The sequence below is a fragment of the Pelecanus crispus genome, chromosome 7, assembly GCF_030463565.1.
Source record: "Pelecanus crispus isolate bPelCri1 chromosome 7, bPelCri1.pri, whole genome shotgun sequence".
Taxonomy (NCBI): Eukaryota; Metazoa; Chordata; class Aves; order Pelecaniformes; family Pelecanidae; genus Pelecanus; species Pelecanus crispus.
This window is the reverse complement of record NC_134649.1, coordinates 38,484,957-38,506,657: the sequence shown is the minus strand read 5'-3', so window position 1 is coordinate 38,506,657 and position 21,701 is coordinate 38,484,957. Positions and strand designations below refer to the sequence as shown.

Sequence of the window (21,701 nt, the reverse complement as noted above, 5' to 3'; positions counted from 1 at the left end):
TTATTACCATTTTCAGATAGGAGAACCATAGCTATCCTTCTGAACCAATATCCATCTTCTATACAGAAAAGGACTAAGCAATTTCAACTGAAATGAAACAGATCTAAGACAGCAGGGTGGTCTGGTGGATGACCAAAGGACCCTGATTCTCCTGCTGATATTCTGCATGACACCCATAAAATCAGATTATTAAAAAAGTGACTTGTATTTCCTTAAGGAGAAAATAAGTAAGGAAAAGAAAGAAGAGTAACATAATACTGACCCCTCTGCACAATTCAGATGGAAAGTGCTTTTTGTCTGAAGTGTAAGACAAGAAAAAACCAAAACAAAAGAGTCAAAAGATGAACTCTTAAAAATGCAAGAAAGTTTCTGCTTAATCTAAATAAATTAATTATGTGTCAGTGATACTCTCCTGGGGTAGCAGACTATTCTGGGAGCACAAAACCAATACATGTAACAATACTGGTGGGCAAGAGGCTTTATTCTGTTTCTGGCAAGACATGGATCCATGTACCCACACACCCACTCATCTTTTCAACCTGTGAGCTTGCCTGACCTCATTCACCAAGAAATTTAGCGTATTTACCCATATGACACCTCTGGAAGGGAACACAAACCAAATACCTAATCTCTCAAGTAGGGTGCTGAGATGCAGACACATTAGAGGTGTGCTGATCTGCATGATGATGACCCATGGACTCCCAAGCAGACCTGACTGGAGCTGGGATGCCCACAGTGAATAATGCCTCCACACTGAATAATGCCTCCACACTGATGCACCCTGCAGCCGACAGCCATTCTGTTAGTGACTTCCCTAGGATCTTTCAAAACAGTTATCAAAGAATCAAAACTGGATCTCCCAACTGCAGAGACCTCAGTATACTCATCATTCTTCCCCCTAAGTAATTTCTCCCATATTATCTCTCATTATGTCCCACTTATTGCCCCTAAGTTGTATGATGAACCAGAGGTTGCAGAGAAAACTTTTACTCACAACTCAAACATTTTCAATGCCTTGCTTGTTTTCAAGAGCTGCTGGTGTTTCAGTGCATTGAAGTATACTGAGAAATATTCTATTTGTGACAGATCTGCTTGAAAGTTGCTTTCTGTGTCCCTCTATCCCCAGCTGTTATTACTAGAAAATTTAGTACACTTTATGATGATGTTTGAAGTATGAATGGTACAGTCAGAGCATGTGTCATTTGAAATACTCACTGTTCCAAACTGGGTTAGGCAACAAGGGACATTTTGTATGAATACAGGATATTTATTAAAAGTTCCTCTAGTCCTGCTGCTTATTCCCTACCTGAAGTCAGAAGCCTGTGATGTCCCAGACAGAACAGGCTGCTATGGAGATGATTACAATTTCACAGGGGATTGAGATTGCAGGTGCCAAACAAAGCATCAGATACACTTTTCACAAATGCCTTTAGAACTAAAGAAGGAAGGAGAAGGGAAGACATGCGTGATAACATACTGGTTTGAAAATCATATATCAGAAAGTTGCATTTCACATCCGCGCTGCAGAAGCTACATCTGAGCTTGAACATATCATGCAAGAGATGACCAAAGCCCAGAGATGACATGTAAGAAATTGTAGTGTAGAACACAGCAGAGAGTGTGATGTCCAAGGAGTGTGAAGACAGAAACAAAAGAGAAGGAGGGGAGGAAGAGTGTAGTTAGTTGTAGCACACACAAATGCACCCAAAATTTAGAAAAGTAGCATGGGACAGCACGTATTTGCAAAAGAGAACGTATGCAATAGGCAATTGCCCTCTGTACAAAAACTAGGTGTAAGATATATTTAGGAAATGCTCAAGAATTCCCTGTGATGGTGTCAGAAGTTACAAGCGTTGCATTCTTACAAAAGGACAGTGAAGGTATACTACTAGCATGCTACTACCGCTTCCATGGGCATGGATCCATGGACCAGTTGCGGGGTCTTTCAAATTCTTCCTACCTTTATCTCTACACTTTTTCCACAGCCCAAAGTTTTTCAGGTTATCTCAGTGCTGCTTTGAACAGTGACAAACAGCTCAGGCAGAGTCATGTGTGATTCCCTACCTCCTCCTCTCCCTTTATCAAATAACCGATTTAGAAACAAACTGTGAAAGCACATTTCTAAAGCTATGCATTCATACTGGCTCAACTAAAGAATTCAAGCACTGGCCTGCTAGCTGACAGGCAGGCCAAAAGAAATATTTTACAAGCCTCTTAATTGAGGTAATGAAATATTACTGGTTCATTCTCTATGAACAAAGCCAGACACTCTTAGCCTTGTCCTGAACTGACACCAAGCAACACATCAGACTGCAACTGATGTTCTAGAGCTGGGCTTCACTCTAGCTACATCCATTCACAGCTTAGCTTTGGCTTTGCCCACCACAAAATATCACCAGATTTTTATTATTTTTAATCCTTCTCATCACCTTGTTAAATGTGAAAACTAAGAGGGAAATCTGCTTGGAAAAAAGACCTTCTTGGCAGGGTCAGATTACAGTTGAGAATGTGGCACCCAGGAATAAAGCGCAGCAATAGCACAGCCCACAGCTGACTGCTACCATCAGACTGTCTGTCTCTGCAGTACTGTTGCGATCCTGGGATTTGGGGAGAGGGCATGGAGAAGACTCTACTGGAAGAAGAAAAAAAAAAAAACCTCTCTCTGCAAAGGGCAAGTCAACCTAGAAGAAAAGGTCCATACCTTAATCTATAAAGAACTCCCTCAAAGGCAAGTCACAGCACTTGGCAAGATTATCGCAAAAATATTTATCTTCTTGGCAAAACACATTCACCAGTCACAGACGAACTAGTGAGATGACGCCTAGAGAATCAGTCGGAGGCAATCCAGAGAAAGAAGCTACAAGGATAAAGGAAAGGTCCTTAAGTCTCTATCAAATGCCTTGTTTCTACATCATCCTGTCTTTGCTGAGAGGAGTTATCAGCTTCCCCCAAAGGTATCCAGTAACATCTCTGTAGCAGCACAGCAGAGATGTTTTGGCTGGGTACCTCAGCTTGCCACACTTCACAACTGCAAATTCTTATACCTCATGCTTTCCCATGTCTCTTCCAGTCCTGGTAGCAGTCCAGGTGGCAGGGGAGAAAAACAAATGCTATTAAAGGCTCCAAGACTAGAAGAAGGAATTGACAGCAATGCACTGAAGAACAGAACTAGCTCCAAATTAGCTAGCTGGCATTTTCCTGACCAAGCCTAGGGCAACACTGAAACAGCAAGAGGCAGCTTGCGCACATCATGCCTGAGACCGAACGGCAGAACTTCGCAGGGAGGCTTGTACCAGACAAGTAACCATGGGGGAGCCTTGACTCAACTTCCACTTGCATCAGCAGAAATATCACCACTAATGTGGAGTCGTCTGCAGTCACTACTCCAAACACGTGAGGCCTACAAAATCACTTGCTTTTTGTACTTTCTCTCATTCTGTTGAAGGCAGGTGACTGGGTTTTGTTTTGGTTTAGAACCCAGATGCAGATTCATGGCCTTAAAAAACAGTACTGGTGTAACCTTCATTTCCTCCTGTTTCTGCTACTCTCTTAGCCAACAACACACATCACCAGATCAAGTTTGGTTTCAGCAGCTGTAAGCTACACAAAAGGAACCAGTGAAAATCTTTATGGAGGAAATAATATGCAATTTTCTAGCTGAACACCTTTTAAAATGTAATGACAGAAAATAAAATCCTGCATCTGTGCTCAGCAATAACAATCTGTACGCACGCAGTAACAACATGACACTTGGAATAAGCAAGATCCAGACAAAAAAAGAGAGCTTACCCAGGCGTCCAAATCCGCAGGCTTGGAATAAAGAGAGTGCAAGAGAGAAAGGAAGGGAAAGAGAAGAAAAAGAGAAATCAGTGATTTATGGAGGCCGCCTGCTGCTGCACAATATAGCTTTCAGGATGACAAGTTTAGAAAAGTTCCTTAAAAATGACAAGCATCTCTAAGCAGTGCAGTGCTGTCCCCTGTTGGGAACTGTGCTATTAAAGCAAAACAAAAGCACATGCACCCCCAAAAATAAAAACAAAGCAAAGCCCCCAAAGACTGCTGCAGGATCGCCCGTAGGGTGGAAGCTAAGTAAAGACAGCTGTGAAGCAGCCAGTTTCAGGAAGTCATGCAAGGCGCTGCACAATGTTAGAGATGCTGATACCCACAACGCGCACCAACAAACGCGGCAGTGCTGGGCATACTCAAAAGGAGGTGGCCAACAACTGCGCTGTTTCCAAATTACCTGCAAAGAACAAGTATCCTTTTCCAAGGGCATTTTTGAATGCACAAGCTGACCTACATAGCAAGTCATCTTTACTGGACAATTTCAAAGAGTGCTTCCTAATAGAAAGCCAGTTGACTGATCAGATTTCCAACCAGATCCTCCTTCACAGGCAGCTGAACACATCTTTAGCACACAGCCCAAACCTCTGTGAAACCCAAGCTGCCTCCACCTGCTCCTTCTTTTGTTGGCAAGCCTACTTAGGTATGAAGACAAGCAGACGAAGCAGGCTGCAGTATCACCTCTTATTTACTTATTACTACTTTTTATTTACACAGTAACCCAGCAAGTACAAGATGATAAACATTTCATACCCATAACCACCTCCTTCTGAAGCCAAGGCATTTATGAGGCAGCCACAGCTCTCATTTGTTGTCAAGGGCTGCAAGCCTTCCCTGCCTCTCAGGGCTACATTCAATCAGCAGCACATTCACTAGGCAGGAACTTCAGAAAGGCTGGCCTTTTTTATTATGATTATTTATTTGAGGGGAGTTGACAGGGCAGGACGAACTTTCCTCTTGGTCATAGTTCAGTGCCAGAGGGAGCAGACGGTGGAGTGCAATGTGTTTATGGGATCTGCTGTCATTTTAATGGCACAGAGTGACTACTTCAGGTAACTGTGGGATGATGTGTCATCAGCTATGTGTGTCGTCCATCTTCATCCTTTGAAACAGCTGAGAGGGCTGGAACCAAACATCTACAGTTCAACTGGGGGAAGCCAATTCCCCCCTTTCTGCAGACAGGTTTAATATACTGGCATCAAGTCCTTGGCCGAACAAACCAATATACAACAGGTGTTCACCGATAATCACTGACCAATCTTGACAAAAGCCTGATTTGAATAACATTTTTCTTCCTGCTGATTTTTACAGTCAGGACAGATGCGCTTAGTTTTGTTTTTACATTTTAGCAGTTGCAAGGCTGTCCGTCCTCAGCAGATGGACAGGAGGAACACAGGGCTCTTTATGGTGCATGCTGTTATTTCAGCAGGTAGGTCATGCACACCGGTACCTCTTTACTGGATTTACATCTGTCATCCCTGGGGTGCCTAAGCCATTAACTGTCACATTCCTGGTGGACAAACGCTTGCGTGACAAAATGAACACAAGGTACTAACTCAGTGGCACTGGACAGTTGCTGACAAAGAAAGGAAGAAGAAGGAATCAGCCCTGTCACTGATAGGTGGTCCCTCTTATACCCCTATAAGATATAATGCAAAATAGCAGAATTACAGTTTTAAGAAAAGTAACACTGTTACTAACCACAAGGCATCTCTTCTGCAGGTACTGCTAACAGCTTTAATTTTGTCACCTTTCAGGAGGGGGGAAAAATTATTACTGCAAGAATAGACAGATACACCCCACTGAATGGAAACCGGAAAATTAAAACAGGTGTAGATGCAGTAGGACATATTGCTGTGCTGGGAAAAAAATAACTACATCTGGAGTGAAGCACAGACTAAATAAAATATAATAATAAAATAATACAAAAATGAAAACTCAAGAGGGCTACTGGTTTAAGTTTTGCTACCTCCTAAGCATGTGCCAAGATCTCTTTGTAGACCTGCATTTACCAACTTTGACTGATAATACAAGACACAGCATGTCCACTAATATTTTCAATGTTTAAGTAAACTGTTTAAGAAATGAGCAACATCTGGGTTCCTTGCTTCCTAACCAAGTGAGTTTCACTTCCAGCTCCCAGCTGGGAGCTTGTGAGTTTTATAATCCCAGCCCTGGGACACAAGCCATCTTTCAGCACCCTTGGTCAATACTGTTGAACTCTTCTGCTAAAACAAAGGTCCATTTCTCTTCCAGGTAACCCACTGGATAGCAATCACAGGAAGCTGAATAAATACTAGACTTCATTGTTCAGGGTCAAAACCAAATCAAGATATTCCTCTTGACAGTATCAGAGGCCAAAGGTTATTGAAACAGGATCTCAGGCCAAACCAGCAACCCCTGTCTTAGGTATTTAGACGGGGGGAAAAAGATGACACAGTCCACTTGAAGGAGACTCTGGCTAGATATAGGAACTACAAGTAATGCATCTGTCCTTCTGAAAATTTCACATTTGAGCACTAATTATTCAGGCAGAGGATGCTTTCCCGCATATGTATCAACAGTCCAATGAAATCAAGAACATAGCGCCAAATTAGTATTTTGCACATACGGACAATTTCCAGCATCTTTTCCTAAACCTATATGCCACATCACCCATATGTGACTGCCATAACGGGCACATCACTCATGTCTGCCATGGTCTGGGCAAAGGTAAAAATGGTAGTGAGCGATCAAATCAGTTCTGCAATTGGTGGTGAGGGAGGAAGGGATCAACATGATAAAGCATCAGCCTTAGGAGAGGCAGTGCCTTTGTAACCTGACTGGAACCAGCTTCACCCCAGATATCCATAGTGAATAACTGTCATATAACTAATTTCACTACAGCGTGACCAACAACTTAGGAATCCAGACTACCAGCTTGGTAGAGATCTCCTACTTAAGAACTCAATACAGAGTCTTTTTAGGGGCACTGCCAACTTTGCGAGTGGAAGATAGAGTGGGAGATGCGAGAAACGAGAGGCAGCAGGTGCCCAAAACCCAAGACAGCTGCTGGCAACAACTTTTGCACTCATGTCAGTATCTGAAGAGCTCTGCAGCACATATTCTAACATCTTGATGACCAGACTTCATCACTGAATGAGCAAAGAGTCATTTCTTCCTAAGGCAATAATCCAGCTCTAAACTTTTCCATGATGATAGGAATTAAAGTATTTAAAGAATATATCTAGCCATTCAGTATCCACTCCAGACCCTCAAACGCTTCCAGTTTAATGGAAAATTGAAGCAGCACCAATATTAAATGTAATGAGAGTCAGAGATGTAACCAACTGACAAGGGAGAGGAAGCAGGAAGAGACACTGAACAGCAATCAATTTTGAGGAAAGGCTGTGATGAAATTGCTCAACTCTAATGTATACAGAGCATACACAATTCTATAAACATGAAGATGGGAAGCAGCAGAAAACCCCTCTGCCCTTTTATGATTCAGGGACAACTGCACTTCTAATACTTATGGCATTGCTGCAAATAGGTTTGCAATGCTGACAGTTGATAGTTTTCGTTTAAAACAAAATAAAGAGAAACCTATTTTATAAAATCCAAAGTAAACCATCTGCTTTCATTGCCTACTTTAATACTTCAGCTCATTCCCACATTCTCCTTTTCCCATCACCACTTCTATACATGCATACATACAGAGTTTTCATTTTGTAGACTGCCAACAGACAAGGCATTTAATGTCTATAGAAATCTTGCAGAGTGTAGGCTCTCTAGAGATGTATACTCAAGATGCTTATTTCTGATAGCAGGCGAGTCAACAACTCCCTCTAAATTTTTACTTCCTTGCTTAAATTCCCACTCTGCCTGTTAGACCTAAGAATCTCCAAGTCCCTGACCAATTTAGCAAAAAAAAAAAAAAAAACCCTAAACCAACAAACAAAAAACCCAACCAACCAACAAACCCCAAAAAACCAACCCAAAAGAGGGCATCATGAAATTCTATATTAATTATGAGTTTCTATTTGGGAGACACATTTCAGACTCTACTGAGTCAATGAGGTATTTTCTCATAAAGCTAGAATCAAAGGCCACTCAACTCTTCTTGGATTATTTCTAGCTCATAATCATTAATACAGACTCCCATTATGCTAGCCTAAGGGTGGCATATGGCTTTCTAGGGATAGGACAGACGGGGGAAAATAACAGTTACGCATGCTTAAATCCCAATCTCATTTCTGTGCATGCATATGGGGACATAGCTTTCTCTTGCCAGATTCTTAAATACCAAATATATTAGCTTCCGAGTCAAACATAGTACTTCAAACATGACCACTGTTTTGCAAAAAATCAAGATGACACACATAATCAACCCATGTGCCTCCAAGCAGCAAAAATGATGAACCATGTGAGTTCAGAAGGAATTCCCTTCCCACACTTCCTCCCAGACACCACAAGCAATTTTTACCTGCCTCTGAACAAAACAGATATTTATAGGCACCATCCAATGGATACAGGTTCAGTATAGTACAGTGAATACAGAGTTCCTGCCACAAGATTAGAAATCTAATTTCTTTTGATTTTAAAAAAAGATATCAAATACTACACAGTCTAAGAGAAATACAGTTGACTTTGGGGCTGTTTTTTAATACAGGCAAACACTGTCTTAATTACGTGGTTCAGTATGAAAATTCTTGAAAGCCTTCAGTCATGATCATCCATCCCCTGTCAGTCTCTATGAATCCTTCTGCAGGTGGAGAGTCAGGTGCACTTTCAAACATCACAGTTTACATTTTTACCCACTTTGACAGTCTTGTAAATTTTCCTGTTCTCCCTGCTCTTTCATCCCAGACGTACGCAAAGCACGCTTTACACAGCATTACAGGTTTGGTATCTTTCTGGGGGCAGAATGCAACCTACCAGTTTGCCAAGAGGTACGTGGGAAAGACATACAGTAATCAACATTTAGTATAAATCAAGCAGATTCCAAAGCCTTACAGAAAGGACCACCAAAAGCACAGGAGACTCAAAATAAATGGTCTGGGCCAGTACACATAGACAATCATGCTTGTAGTAAGGTGTTACCTCGAGAGTAAAATGGAATGAAAATATGTAGAAAGATTAATCAGAGAGTACCCGGAAAAGAAAAACCACAGAAATGAGGAACTTTACCGCAATCGCCCTCATTTCTGTGATCACTAAAGAGAGACATCCAGTCAGCACTAGGTTTCCCCACAACCAGTTCTGAAAATGTACCTCAGTCTTCGCCTGCAGCATTCCCTACATCCTAGGCCACAGTCAGTATTATGAAAAGGCTGCCAATTAAGTTGCGGTTTTGAGCTACAGACAAAATGTCCACTAGAGACTCTGACTCTTGCTTCCAAAGCACTTGCAACCCACTGTGTGTTTTAAGAAGAGAATATACTGGTTCTCAAATACATGCACTCTCAGCTCCTCACAAGGCTGTGATCAGAGAAAACGCTGCAAGGTTGCATCTTTTAATGAAGTCCAAGTGTATCATAATGAAATAAAAAAGAAGAGTGTAGATTCAGCAACAACAAGGATTTCAGGCTATTGTAAAACTGTATTCTTTATTTTCACATTGCAATCTCCAGGGCATGATTGTATCAAAAGCAGCTTGCAAATCTATGTCACTGCCAGCAAAATTTTGATTTCCATTTGATAGGACAATTTGCAAACAGCAGTTTTCCACACTGTGCAACTGCTTAATGTTTGTAAGAACTACAAGAATTCAATGCTGATTCGATGCCCATTTACTGGGCAATGCAACACTCTTGCTCAAGGCAGATGGCTTGGAAAAATATGGGGTGGGTGGAGACCATTCTCTCTTACTATGAAGGAACAGTACCTGGTAGTCTCTCAGCAAGGATAACAAACCAGGTGTTGCTGCTGTTGAGAAGAGTGTATAGACTGGGTGCAGCAGGAAGAGTTAAGCACAGTGAGGAATTTTTCTTAGGAAAAGAAAACAACATTTCACTCTCAGTGGAGCTCCTGAAGCTCAAAAATGATGTCTCATGCTAAGGAACCAGAGAATTATTTACTCCTGGGCCTTTTGATCAAAAGCAAGAAGCTTGAAATTTGCTATATTTAGAGCATACACTATTTTAAAGCTAGTCAGATGACCTGACAGAGCTAAAATTCATGCTTCATGAGTTTGCAAATTGAAGAGTCAATCCAGTTCAGAGTATCACAGAACCCTGAAGACAGGTGTGAAGAACTGTCATGCAATTCAAGAAAGAGGCAAATTAGGGTTCAACTCTGTTGCATAGGAGCGGTTTCCTAAGAGGCAGAGGAGAGGTACACGAACAAAGCAGGAGGCAAAGAAAAAAGCTTGTGTTACTACTATTATTTGTACAGTATTTTAGATAATCTTTTGGCACTGTGGTTTGGGGGAGTTTACATTTATCCCCAACACAATAAAGGAATTAAATGTCCAGGGATGTCAATAGCTTTTCCCACAAGCATAAAATTAAAGCAGGAAAAAAAAAAAACATTCAGGTGCAGACAAAATAAATTAGCAAGATCAAACTCACAACTTCTCATAACCTCTCAGCATTTTTGAAAATAAATGCCACACTTTTCAAAACAACCTGTAAAATAAAAACATTTAAAAGCTTATTTATCACATAATATTCTCCTTCCTGCCTGTCATGTAATATATAATATATATATATTTTACATACATATAAAATCAAAAGAAAAATCCACTCAAAGAAACCAACACTCCAGTGCTCCCTTTTCCATTTAGTGTTGGTTATACACCCACAGAGACCTTAAAATATTTTAAAGGATCGAGCTTGCCTTCTCATTAGTATCACCATCACATTGTTCTGAACTGTGGTCATATAACCTTTTGCACCTTTTCACTCTATTGAATCAATCTCCCCTGGCAACTTCTGGTGTGGCACTCCACTCCCCCTGCCTCCAGCTCTTCTTCCCTCACTAATTCTGTGTTCAGAACTGTGAAGCACAAAATTAGATGTTTCAAATTAAGCAAGGAGAGAGAATGAGAGAACCTTATTAAATCAACATTAGCATCAGAGTGTCTTTAAAAGAGAAACTCAATTGCAAAATATTACTCGTCTCTGTAAAACTCTTTACATTGACAGAAATGAGACAGGCAGCAGCTGAAGTTGTCTTCCCCTGCCTCCACTTTCCTCTTCATGCTGGTCACAGTGCTTGAGCAGTAAGAGCAGGATCCTTTTCAAACCACAGCCCCAGAGGAAGCAGAGCTTACCTTGAACTCACAAGCACTGGAATTGCCAAGTAAAAAGGACAAGGTCTACTAACATGATGTTGGGGGAAAAACACACACACAAAAAGCATATTAACACACAAAATCAGACTGCCTCCTCTTCCTCCCAAGCTTTCCATAACACTGGTTATTCTCTCAAGTCATGTTACAAGTTAGTCAATTCTTTTTCTTACAAGGCAAAGAGCCTTTTCAAGTTTTAGTTTCCATTCTCAGTCCCCAACAACCAAAGTTACTGACACAATGGTGACAATAAGCATATTCTGTTCCAAAACACCTTAACTTTCTGAATGTGAACCTCCAGTTCCTGGCCAGATATCCCTAAACTCCTTTTCAAGATAAATCACTGGAGTATCACACCATTCCCCCTTGCTGTATAATTAGACATGTTGTTAAAGCCAGAAATCACCTCTGAGCCTGCACGGTCTTTAAACATGACTTTCCCTTGGCACTTCTTGAATAAGAGTTCATATTTACACCTTGTGTCAACAGAACGAGTGTACACACCTTACACCACTGTGGAGCAGGCTACCTACTTGTTTGTTGGGCTGCCACCTAAACCAGGGAGTGTCTCAGCAGTATATTGTAGGGAGAGTTTGTAACAAGGAGTCCTACAGCAACAAATCATACTAAAACAATTTAAACGCAAAAAAGGTACATATTTCGAAACTATTCCAATTAATTAAAATCAATGTTTAGAGTACCCATTTAGCTAGGGAATACTATCGTAAGAGCAAGTGATACGGAACTGAAGCTCAATTCCTCATGACAAAACAAAGTTTTCAAAGCATTTTTGGGCAAAACAGATACTACTCCAACAGAAATGGAGGCTGAAGCTTTTGATCGCTGTAGTCTACCATGCAATGGAAACTTCTGTATCAGCCAGACACTACTGAAAATTCTGCATTTTGCAAACGGGTTTCTAGGTGTGGACTCTCTGTACCAATAAAACAGCACTTTGAGAAGCCGGGGTGCTGGCCGTTCTGATACCTCTTCAGAGCTGCAATAAAAGTGACCACCTCCTCATCTGACCGCCATGCTTAGATGCCATTAACTAAGCGCTGGACAAAGTAGTTCCTACACCAGAATTAAGACAAAGCACAGCAGGGAAAAAGGAAGAACAAGGAGGATAAAAATAACACCCACAAGAACTAGTGACAAAAAGTTAACTTGGTTGTTAAGGGGCTGTCTATTCAACATCCTTGTTTCATAAAATGAAATGCTTCATTTTCACCTCAAAGGGCAACAGTAGCAATACAAGACGGCTTGGAGCCTTCTAAAATGAAAGGGTCCGATGAAAATGAGCAATTTACCATTCAATTATGAAAGCTGAAAAATGGGGAAAACAGAAAAGCCAGAATGAAGCACTGAACCTGCTGTCCTAGGTCTGCCCTCGAAGCCGTTTCAGGCCAGTAAGAAGTCTTCACTGAAATGCACTTAACTGTCTGCTACATGCCTTTCTTCCAGGAAACGACAACACTAAACAAAAATTGAAAACATATTTTTTCCTATTCTCTGCTGCATCTAATTTTCTTCTAGCCTTTCCCTAGCAGTCTCACACAGAACTAGAAGTGGCCTCCCATTGCCTGCAAGTCCCATCCCTTGCTTTTGTAGGGGTTATCACATAGCACCTTTAATTCAGTGGGACAGTAACTATAATGATGGATGTCTAAACAGAACGATAATAATACAGGTTTATAAAGTTAAATGCTCAACGCTTCAATACGCTCAACAGGCATGTGCTGGTCAACCAGGGGATCAGGCCCAGCCAGCATGGCTTCATGAAAGGCAGGTCCTGCTTGACCAACCTGATCTCCTTCTATGATCTGGTGACGCACCTGGTGGATGAAGGAAAGGCTGTGGATGTCATCTGTCTGGACTTCAGTAAAACCTTTAACACTGTCTCCCACAGCATTCTCCTTGGGAAGCTGGCAGCTCATGGCTTAGGCAGGTGTACTCTTCGCTGGGTAAAAAACTGGCTGGGTGGCCGAGCCCAGAGAGTTGTGGTGAATGGAGTTAAGTCCAGTTGGTGACCGGTCACAAGTGGTGTTCCCCAGGGCTCAGTTTTGGGGCCAGTCTCATTTAACATCTTTATCAATGATCTGGATGAGGGGTTTGAGTGTGTCCTCAGTAAGTTTGCAGATGACACCAAATTGGGGGGGGGGGGGGTGTTGATCTGCTCAAGGGTAGGATGGCCCTGCAGAGGGATCTGGACAGGCTGGATCAATGGGCCGAGGTCAGCTGTATGAGGTTTAACAAGGCCAAGTGCTGGGTCCTGCACTTAGGTCACAACAACCCCATGCAACGCTACAGGCTTGGGGAAGAGTGGCTGGAAAGCTGCCTGGCTGAAAAGGACCTGGGGGTGTTAGTCGACAGCTGGCTGAACATGAGCCCAGGTGGCCAGGAAGGCCAACAGCATCCTGGCTTGTATCAGGAATAGTGTGGCCAGCAGGAGCAGGGAAGTGATTGTGCCCCCTGTACTGGGCACTGGTGAGGCCGCACATCGAATACTGTGTTCAGTTTAGGGCCCCTCAGTACAAGAAGGACATTGAGTTGCTGGAGTGTGTCCAGAAAAGGGCAACGAAGCTGGGGAAGGGTCTGGAGAAGAAGTCTTATGAGGAGTGGCTGAGGGAACTGGGATTGTTTAGCCTAGAGAAGAGAAGGCTGAGGGGAAACCTTATTGCTCTCTACAACTACCTGAAGGGAGGTTGTAGTGAGGTGGGTGTTAGTCTCTTCTCCCAGGTAACTAGCAATAGGACGAGAGGAAATTGCCTCAAGTTGTGTCAGGGGAGGTTCAGATTGGATATTAGGAGAAATTTCTTTATTGAAAGAGTGGTCAAGCATTGGAACAGGCTGCCCAGAGAGGTGGTGGAGTCACCGTCCCTGGGGGTATTCAAAAAATGGGTAGACGTGGCACTTTGGGACATGGTTTAGTAGGCATGGTGGCATTGAGTTGACAGTTGGACTGATGATCTTAGAGGTCCTTTCCAACCTTAATGATTCTATTCTAGTTTTACTTTCATTAAAAAGTAATCCAGCCACCAAGGCAGGAAACATGAAATTAATTATTACTCTACCCTTAATTGGTTTAGTGGTGGACTTGGTAGTGTTAGGTTAATGGTTGGACTTGATGATCTTAAAGGTCTTTTCCAACCTAAACAATTCTATGATTCTATAAACATAATGATCCAAATTAATAAACTGATATCCCTAAATATGAATGCATTAGTTCATGGGATGGAATATAATTCTCCCGCAAGGCCCTCTTCTCTTGTAGGCAAAACACCAAGAATGTCAAAATGGAGCAGTATCACTTCAGCCTAAAAAGAAGGCACTCTAATTTCAGACTGTTCACCAGGTAGACTCTGTTTTCCCACAAACACCAAGTAATTAGTTAGCATTCACATGCCCAACACTTTCAGCTCTTTAGCGCCTCCATTCTGAAAATTTTTCAGGAAACAGTCAACTTTTTACCAGCCACACAAAATGCACAACTAAAAGAAGAACAAACAATGGAGACAATTTTTGTGCAACTTCCACCATCTAATTCTGTTTCTTAAAAATCATAAGTCAGTTTGATAACTCGGCATATACCAACCAAGCAAACAATGAAATACATAGGTAAAGTCACTTGTAACTGAAAGTTTGGAAAAGCTTTAAAAGAAACACAAAGTCTTAAAAACCGGAAAAGCATCAAGAACTAAACAACCAGAGGGTTCTGAGGGGTTTTATTTTTGTTTTCTAAAAATGCACCATACTATTCACCTTCAAAGATCTCAGTGAATATCAACACATCATGACAACACTTCTTGAGATAACTACTATTCCAAGAAAATCAAAGCACAAGCAAGATGCAATAATTTGTCCTGATTCATGCAGAAAATACTAGACAGGATCATGACCGATAACAGAGACCCAAACCGCAGAAGAAACCAAGATTTTCATCATCCATGTATTTGCACAGATTACTGAAAGGAAAACAGTCACAGTGTACTGATGCTTGCCTGTTAATATCCTTCCAAGATGGCACAATCAGAAAATTATCTCAAAAGATCTAAGTATAACAGAATGAAAGGTTCCACACATTTGAGATGAAGGGAAAGAGCTGGAGCAGTAAAAAAGCAATCCCTATTTCATTCTTAAGTCTCCAAGGGACTCAGGAAGCAGCAGTCAATGGTGGAAAGCCATCCACCAAATCCAGGTAACTAATATTGCTTGCAGTGATTAACTCACTCTAGGTGTCAGCCTTCCACCTACTACTGTCAGTGTGGAAAATTCGCTATAAGCACTGAGAGGATTCTGAAGAAGAGAACAGAAACACTGAAAAAGCAGCAGCAAGACAGACACAAAACAATGCAAAGAGTCACAGCAGCCTTTCCTTTCAGTAGTAACTATTGGCTGCAGCACTTAGCCCACTTCTGAGACATCAGTAACATGGATCCTTCTCATCATTGTTCAGTTTTTCAAGCAGCAAATTGGGAATTAATATTCACGGGTTCTATGACTGACATAATTGCAATTTAAAAAGGGCAATTAATCATCAGCCACACTGGCGGCTGACTTGCTGGGCTGGGATCCTTTCTCTCCACACCTGCCAAGAAACTCGCAGGAGGCAAAAGCATCACATGTGCACGCAGAGCCAGGAAGTGCCATTCTCCCTTTTACCCCCAACCCCAGGCTTCACAGTGTATGCTACGGTTTTTATTATTTGTTTTTCTCCCACATGTGCCCCATGGGGATCATTCACCCACCCTTTCCCCCAGCAGCTCCCCCACGATGCCCAACCAACCTCCCTTGCCACATGGACAAGGAATGGCCTCTCCATGTTGTAGCTCACTCATGTCAGCCAAGAGAATTGAGGCATTGAGCTCCATCACCTCCACTATGGAGTTCTCCTCCTCTCCCCATGTGCCGTTGTATCTTTGCATGAACTAATATTTTTACGAGTGACATGTCATTCCATTCCTCCTTGGAAAGTATATTACAAAGGTGAGAGTACAGCTCCAGAGAAGCAACTAACATAGGCTCATGGAAACTTCAAACCTGGCAAGTGGGTTTTATGAGTCAAAAAAGGCACTAAGGCAGTATTTACTTCCATGCCCTTAAGGGAAGGCTTTCAAGCACACTTTAAACAACGCCAAAAACCCAAGCAATTGTTCTGGGTATTAGTTCTGCAACTTTAAAACCTTTCTATGTGAGCATCCATTGCCAGATGTGAAAGGTATTTCAACCAATAGTATTTAGAGAAGAGACATTTGGAAATTTGTCAATAGTGTTCAGGTTCCCAGAAAGAAAGTTCTGAGACTAAATTACTGTTGGTTGAGTATATAACCTCCTGCAGGAAGTACAATTCTTAATATAACATTCTTTCCTAAGAGGAAGAAAGCCATCAAACTGACCACCATATTATGCCAGTCTACTTATCTGGAAAGTACATAAAACACTATGCAGATAAATACCATACAAAATGAGTAGGAGATTGATGGAAAGATTTAGAGCTCAGCAAGCTGTGAGGTCTTCAAGTGACATACATAAGACTATGTCCTTGGGCCAAAGAATATATACAACATACTTCTAGGCCAAAGAAATCTTGTTCAAACAGGTGCCACTGCTGCCTGCCAAGCCCAGCAGATACGTAGGGACTGAGAATGCCTGTTGTAACACAAGCCGTATAGTCCTCCCCTCTTCATTCCTGACAGTCAGCAACCAGAAATTGCCTTCATCATAACAATACAGGAAAGAATTCAATGCTTTTGTATGTGAAAGAGAGTAATTGCAATCCTAAGAATTAAGTCAGGATGGAAGCTGGAACACAATTATGTATTGTAAGTCTTGGTCAGAGTTCCAAACAAAGGTAGTTGGCAGAACGTCTCCACCAACAGATAACACCAATAAATGGCCTTATTTCCATCTATTATAAGATAATAAACAGGCCTTGCTTCCTCATACTGTCCTCATTTCTATCAGGTCCCTCTCAAGATTTGCTATCTTTTTGACACATGCTCCAGGTGCTCTTCATCCACAAACCTCAGTGCATGATTGCAAGTTAAATGAGGTGTCTACAACCCACTTCTCTCAGCTTTGTGAAACTAGACAAGTGCAATTATGAGCCCCCTCCAGCTTTTTCCTCATTCAGATCTTGCAAGATTTTAGAAATCTCTTAAAGAACATTTTCTTCCTGAACAGACCTCTACCTTCCAACGACACAAGTATCATGTTGCCCACATGCCCTCTGTTCAGATAGGACTGACCTTGTCCTCCATTAACAAAATCACTCCTTAAACAAGAGAGTGGGGTGTTAAGAAATAGCAGGTATTTCACTTGAGTATGTATATTCTCCCGACTTAGGAGTAAATACCCTGTAACTCAGTTGTATTTCCTCATAATGACTGGCTGGATCAGAGACTTACTGGGCTCTTCTGCAGTCAGAGACAGTGTTTACCTAAAACAGAGTTGGTAACAAAGTGAGGGTGGGGGGAAGAGAGAAGGCTGCTGCCCAGGATCACGGATGCTTCATTTCTTACATTTCTTCAGAACAAAAACAAATACTTGTGCTTCCAAATTTTCCTAACACTTGTAAGCTTAATGTCTCCAATCAGCACTTGCTCACATCTTTATCTTCAAGCCCATATTATGAAGTTTTGATAAGCTTTTTCCTTCCCAGCATCTCTCAACTCCACACGGACAAGAGCCACTAATAGAAGATGGAGACCAAAATCCTTGACTCTTTTATTCCTTACATTTATCAATCAGCAACTGCCTGAGTATTATTGTGTGAGACCCAAAGCACTGCCATGTATTACACACTTATCTCTGCAAAAGCACCCTGCACGAGTGACAACTTCCAGGCAGGGGGGAGGGGGAATTGTGCAGCTTTGAGATAATTAAAGCATAGACGAGTGTCACTGCTGTAGATAATTATGCATTAGCAGTGAAATTACTTAATGGAATGAAATAAACTAAGCCAAACGTTTTGTTTTAAAGGGAATTTAGGGTCTGCAAAAGGCACCCAACTGACAGCCCAGGAGAGCGAGAATGACAGTCCTCCGTCATTCACAAAAACGATATGACACCGCAACAGCCTGGCAGGCTTCCACCTCCCACCCAGGCATAGGGGAGAGCAGAGGGGAAGCTAAAGAAAATTTCAGCCTCCCCAGTCATTCAGGCTCTGATCCATCTCATGAGCACCCACACAGGGACCAGTCAGTCACTAAGTAGAGAGAAAAACTGACTGGGATCATTTCCTAAATAAGATACCAGCTCTGACGAAATGGATTAATTCAACCCACAGATCTTCCATAGCCCACCCCCACAAGCAGCCATCAGAAAAAAAAAAAACACCAAAACATTTTTAATCACTGCCAGCACAGACAAGACTCCAACCAACAACAGAAACAACAGAAAAAGTAGGTACATGGCCCACAAAACCACCTCCTCCCACCGAGCCTAAGGTCTTCCCCCCATCCTCTCCTCTTGCCTCAACAGTTGTGCACCTACACACACTCCCACCACTGCCCTCATCTAGATGGCTCTCAACAGCATCCTCCTACTTGTTAAAATAAGGACTCTCAAGGTCAGTCAGAATTTATAAGGCAGCCATTTCATCTTTTGTGCTTCTCTGGCTACATTCCTTCCTAAAAGCTGCTGAATGTTGGAGATTCTGCTGGGTCTGAAAGCCCTGCCAACACTAGGGCCAATTAGGAGTTTCAGGATGATGCATATTAAAGTTATTATGGGAGGCAGTTATGCAGCCAGAATAAATCTTAACTGAACCTTTAAGTGGTTTTTATAACTCTTGTTTCTCCTTCTTGAAAACAGATGAAAAGATACAAATCTCCTCTCTAAAAATCTGCAGGGATTCCAGCCAACCACCAACTTCTCCCTCAAGAGAAGATTCTGCCCTCAAAGCAGTAATTCATTTTGTCCAAGGCCAACTAGATCATCTTTATGTTTTAAACTCCAAATCACTCAAATCACTCAGAAACTTACAATATCAGTGAAGACTGACCTGAGATACTACCTTTACAAAAGCACTGCATATACATGTCAAACCTGCTGAAAGAGGCTTCAGTGTTTTTTCAGTACAGGCCTTCTTAGACAGTCTACATAGTCTGACTGCAGAGAGTCAAAGGGACACAGATATTATAAGTCAATTTTTACAGACCAGGTTTTGTACATAGTCTCTAATTAGAGGGCTGAGATGTAGGTCAAAACAGTGACTCTTAAACAGGATCTGAGGAATGGAGGCAACGACATCAGTTTTGATAGCGAGCATGACATGTCATTAGGATGGCATCTGCCTCACTCCTCCCACCACTTCCAAAACCAACCTTGCTCTCAGCAGCAGTTATCTACCCCTCCAAGAAGTACTGCTAGAAACCAACTAGAGAGTTGAAGACCAAAGAGAAATCTGAGGTGGCTGAGACCATACCTCATCATTTGTGTAGAAACCTGCACTGTCTTCACGACAGCCTTGTCCTCCACTCAGCAGCCTGAATACACAACAACTTCACAAGCTGCTAGATCCATGCATTTAAGCATGAAAGTGAGCCCCACAAAGCATGGTGAGAAAATGAAAGACAGAAGGAGGCTGATTCAACATACATCTCCAGTTTGTAAATTATGTCAGTACATAGTGGCCTCACAATTCCAAATTATGTATTTCTACAGAAACCAATGAACTTCAAAAACTTAGGGTAAACTCATCCTGAAAAATATTACGGTAACTCCTGGAGAAGCTACAGTCAGAATGAAAACAAATAAGCAAAAACTTTGAGACATTTCATTGGTATGCAAGCAATTTGAGGGCTCAGCAGTTCCCAGTCTGCCCCTGGAAAGGAGTCTTCATGGGTGTCCCTTCACTGCCACCTTCAGGAAATACTCACTGCTGCTTTGAAAGTGCTCTCAACACAGCAGGAAAAAAAGTATGAACTCAGTGAAGGCATCATCACTGGCATGCAGCCGAGATGCACATTAAAAGTCTTCAGTTCCAAAATAAGAGAACTACAGCTATAATCACATCCCAAAGAACTGAGGAGCAGAGCAGAGTCTGCAAGACCAATACACAGAGCAGCCACCGGACTGAGCAGTGGTTTTTACCCCAAATAAGATACATAATTCATCTCCCAGATTCTGCACGAGGCAGGTAATAGATTTTCCCAGATCCTAAATTCAAAGGGTTATTAACAAGGACACGCTGTTTATGGATTGTTTATTAGACTGCATTTGCACCATCACATTTTAAAGGCTCACTTGAAAAGCCAACAAACTCTCTCCCTCAAAAATAATTTAAAAAAATAAGCAAATCAAAACTGCTTTGCTAATGAAAGCAGAAAGTTTCATAAGAATTCAGAGTTGGTAATGAAGTGAAAAAAATAATGCACAGGTCAAAAAAGATATTCTAGTATCACTTATTTATTTACACACACATATGCACAAGATGTACCTTAAGTCTCTGGACAGTATATTGACTTACCTGTAGATGACATGAATATTCAAGCAGGAAACTTAGTTCCAAGCCAGTCTGCAGCATAGCTCTTAAAATAGACAAATGACTTGCTGAACTGTACAGTGAAGCCTAACCAAGCTCAACAGCAACATCTGCTGGCCAATGAGCAACAGTATGAAATTAGTCTAATTATACGGACGTTTATTAATCACTCTCACAAAGATGTGAATTTTTACTGCAGTTTAAGAATGCCCAGTAAGACATATTTCTTGCACAGAAAGCAGATGTAACTTCTAAACAAGTGTGCAAACAACAAGGCAAAGTTTTGGCTGCGCTTGCATGCACACGTAGTCAGAAAAATCCGTCATCTACCATTACCTGCGCACCGAGATACTTGACAGCAGAACACTGAAATTAAGAGGGGTTAAAATTCATGTTAGTGAGACTATGCTGGAAGAAATCTCTTCTGTCCAGCCGCTTCAATCCCATCTGAAGAACACCCATGGTACCCCTTGAACTACTTTCTTTCCTAAGGGAGCAGCCCACATGCGCAAGGCCTGAGGCACCGAAGTATTTATCAACTACACTAGTCCCATCTACACAGAGAATGGCAGCTAAGACCATTAGAGCTCCTTTTCCTCCAGGTGCCTTAACATATTCCTTATTAACCTTAGAAAATAAGTCTGCTATGGCAGAATGACATCATTGGAGCAGGAGCATGGCTAATGGTCCCCACTTAATTTAGGCACAAACTGATACTCTATCTAGATTAACTACAATGAAAACTCTTATTTTTACCCCAGATGCATAAAATTTGATGAACTACTTCTAAACTATTCTAAAGAAAAGAAAATGCAAGTGGCTGGCAACAGCTTCAAGATTGCATTTAGACCTTCATCACAATCTGGAACAAGGGCAGAGTGACCTGAGAGCTGGCTTCTGAACACAGGCTTCCGAACAGCCATCAGATGGGAAAAGGTGTTGACACATCCCACTTCTGTTACCAGTAAAGGAACAGTGTCAATTTCTTACTTGACCACAGAGAAACGCCTCTTTTTGCAGGTTGCTGTATAACAAGAAATCGTAGGCAAGTAGGCTTTTAATAGAATTCTGTGATAACCTTCTGTAGCACAAAGCTTA

The 21,701-nt window shown here is 41.7% G+C and overlaps 1 protein-coding gene across 1 annotated transcript in view; it reads right to left on the bottom strand.

Moving 5' to 3' along the window:
- Window positions 1–21,701, bottom strand: part of CHCHD6 (coiled-coil-helix-coiled-coil-helix domain containing 6) — a 116,055-nt gene that overhangs the window by 76,521 nt on the left and 17,833 nt on the right. The window contains 1 exon segment of the mRNA XM_075713593.1: window positions 3,790–3,810. Within this exon segment, the coding sequence (XP_075569708.1) occupies window positions 3,790–3,810 (21 nt within the window).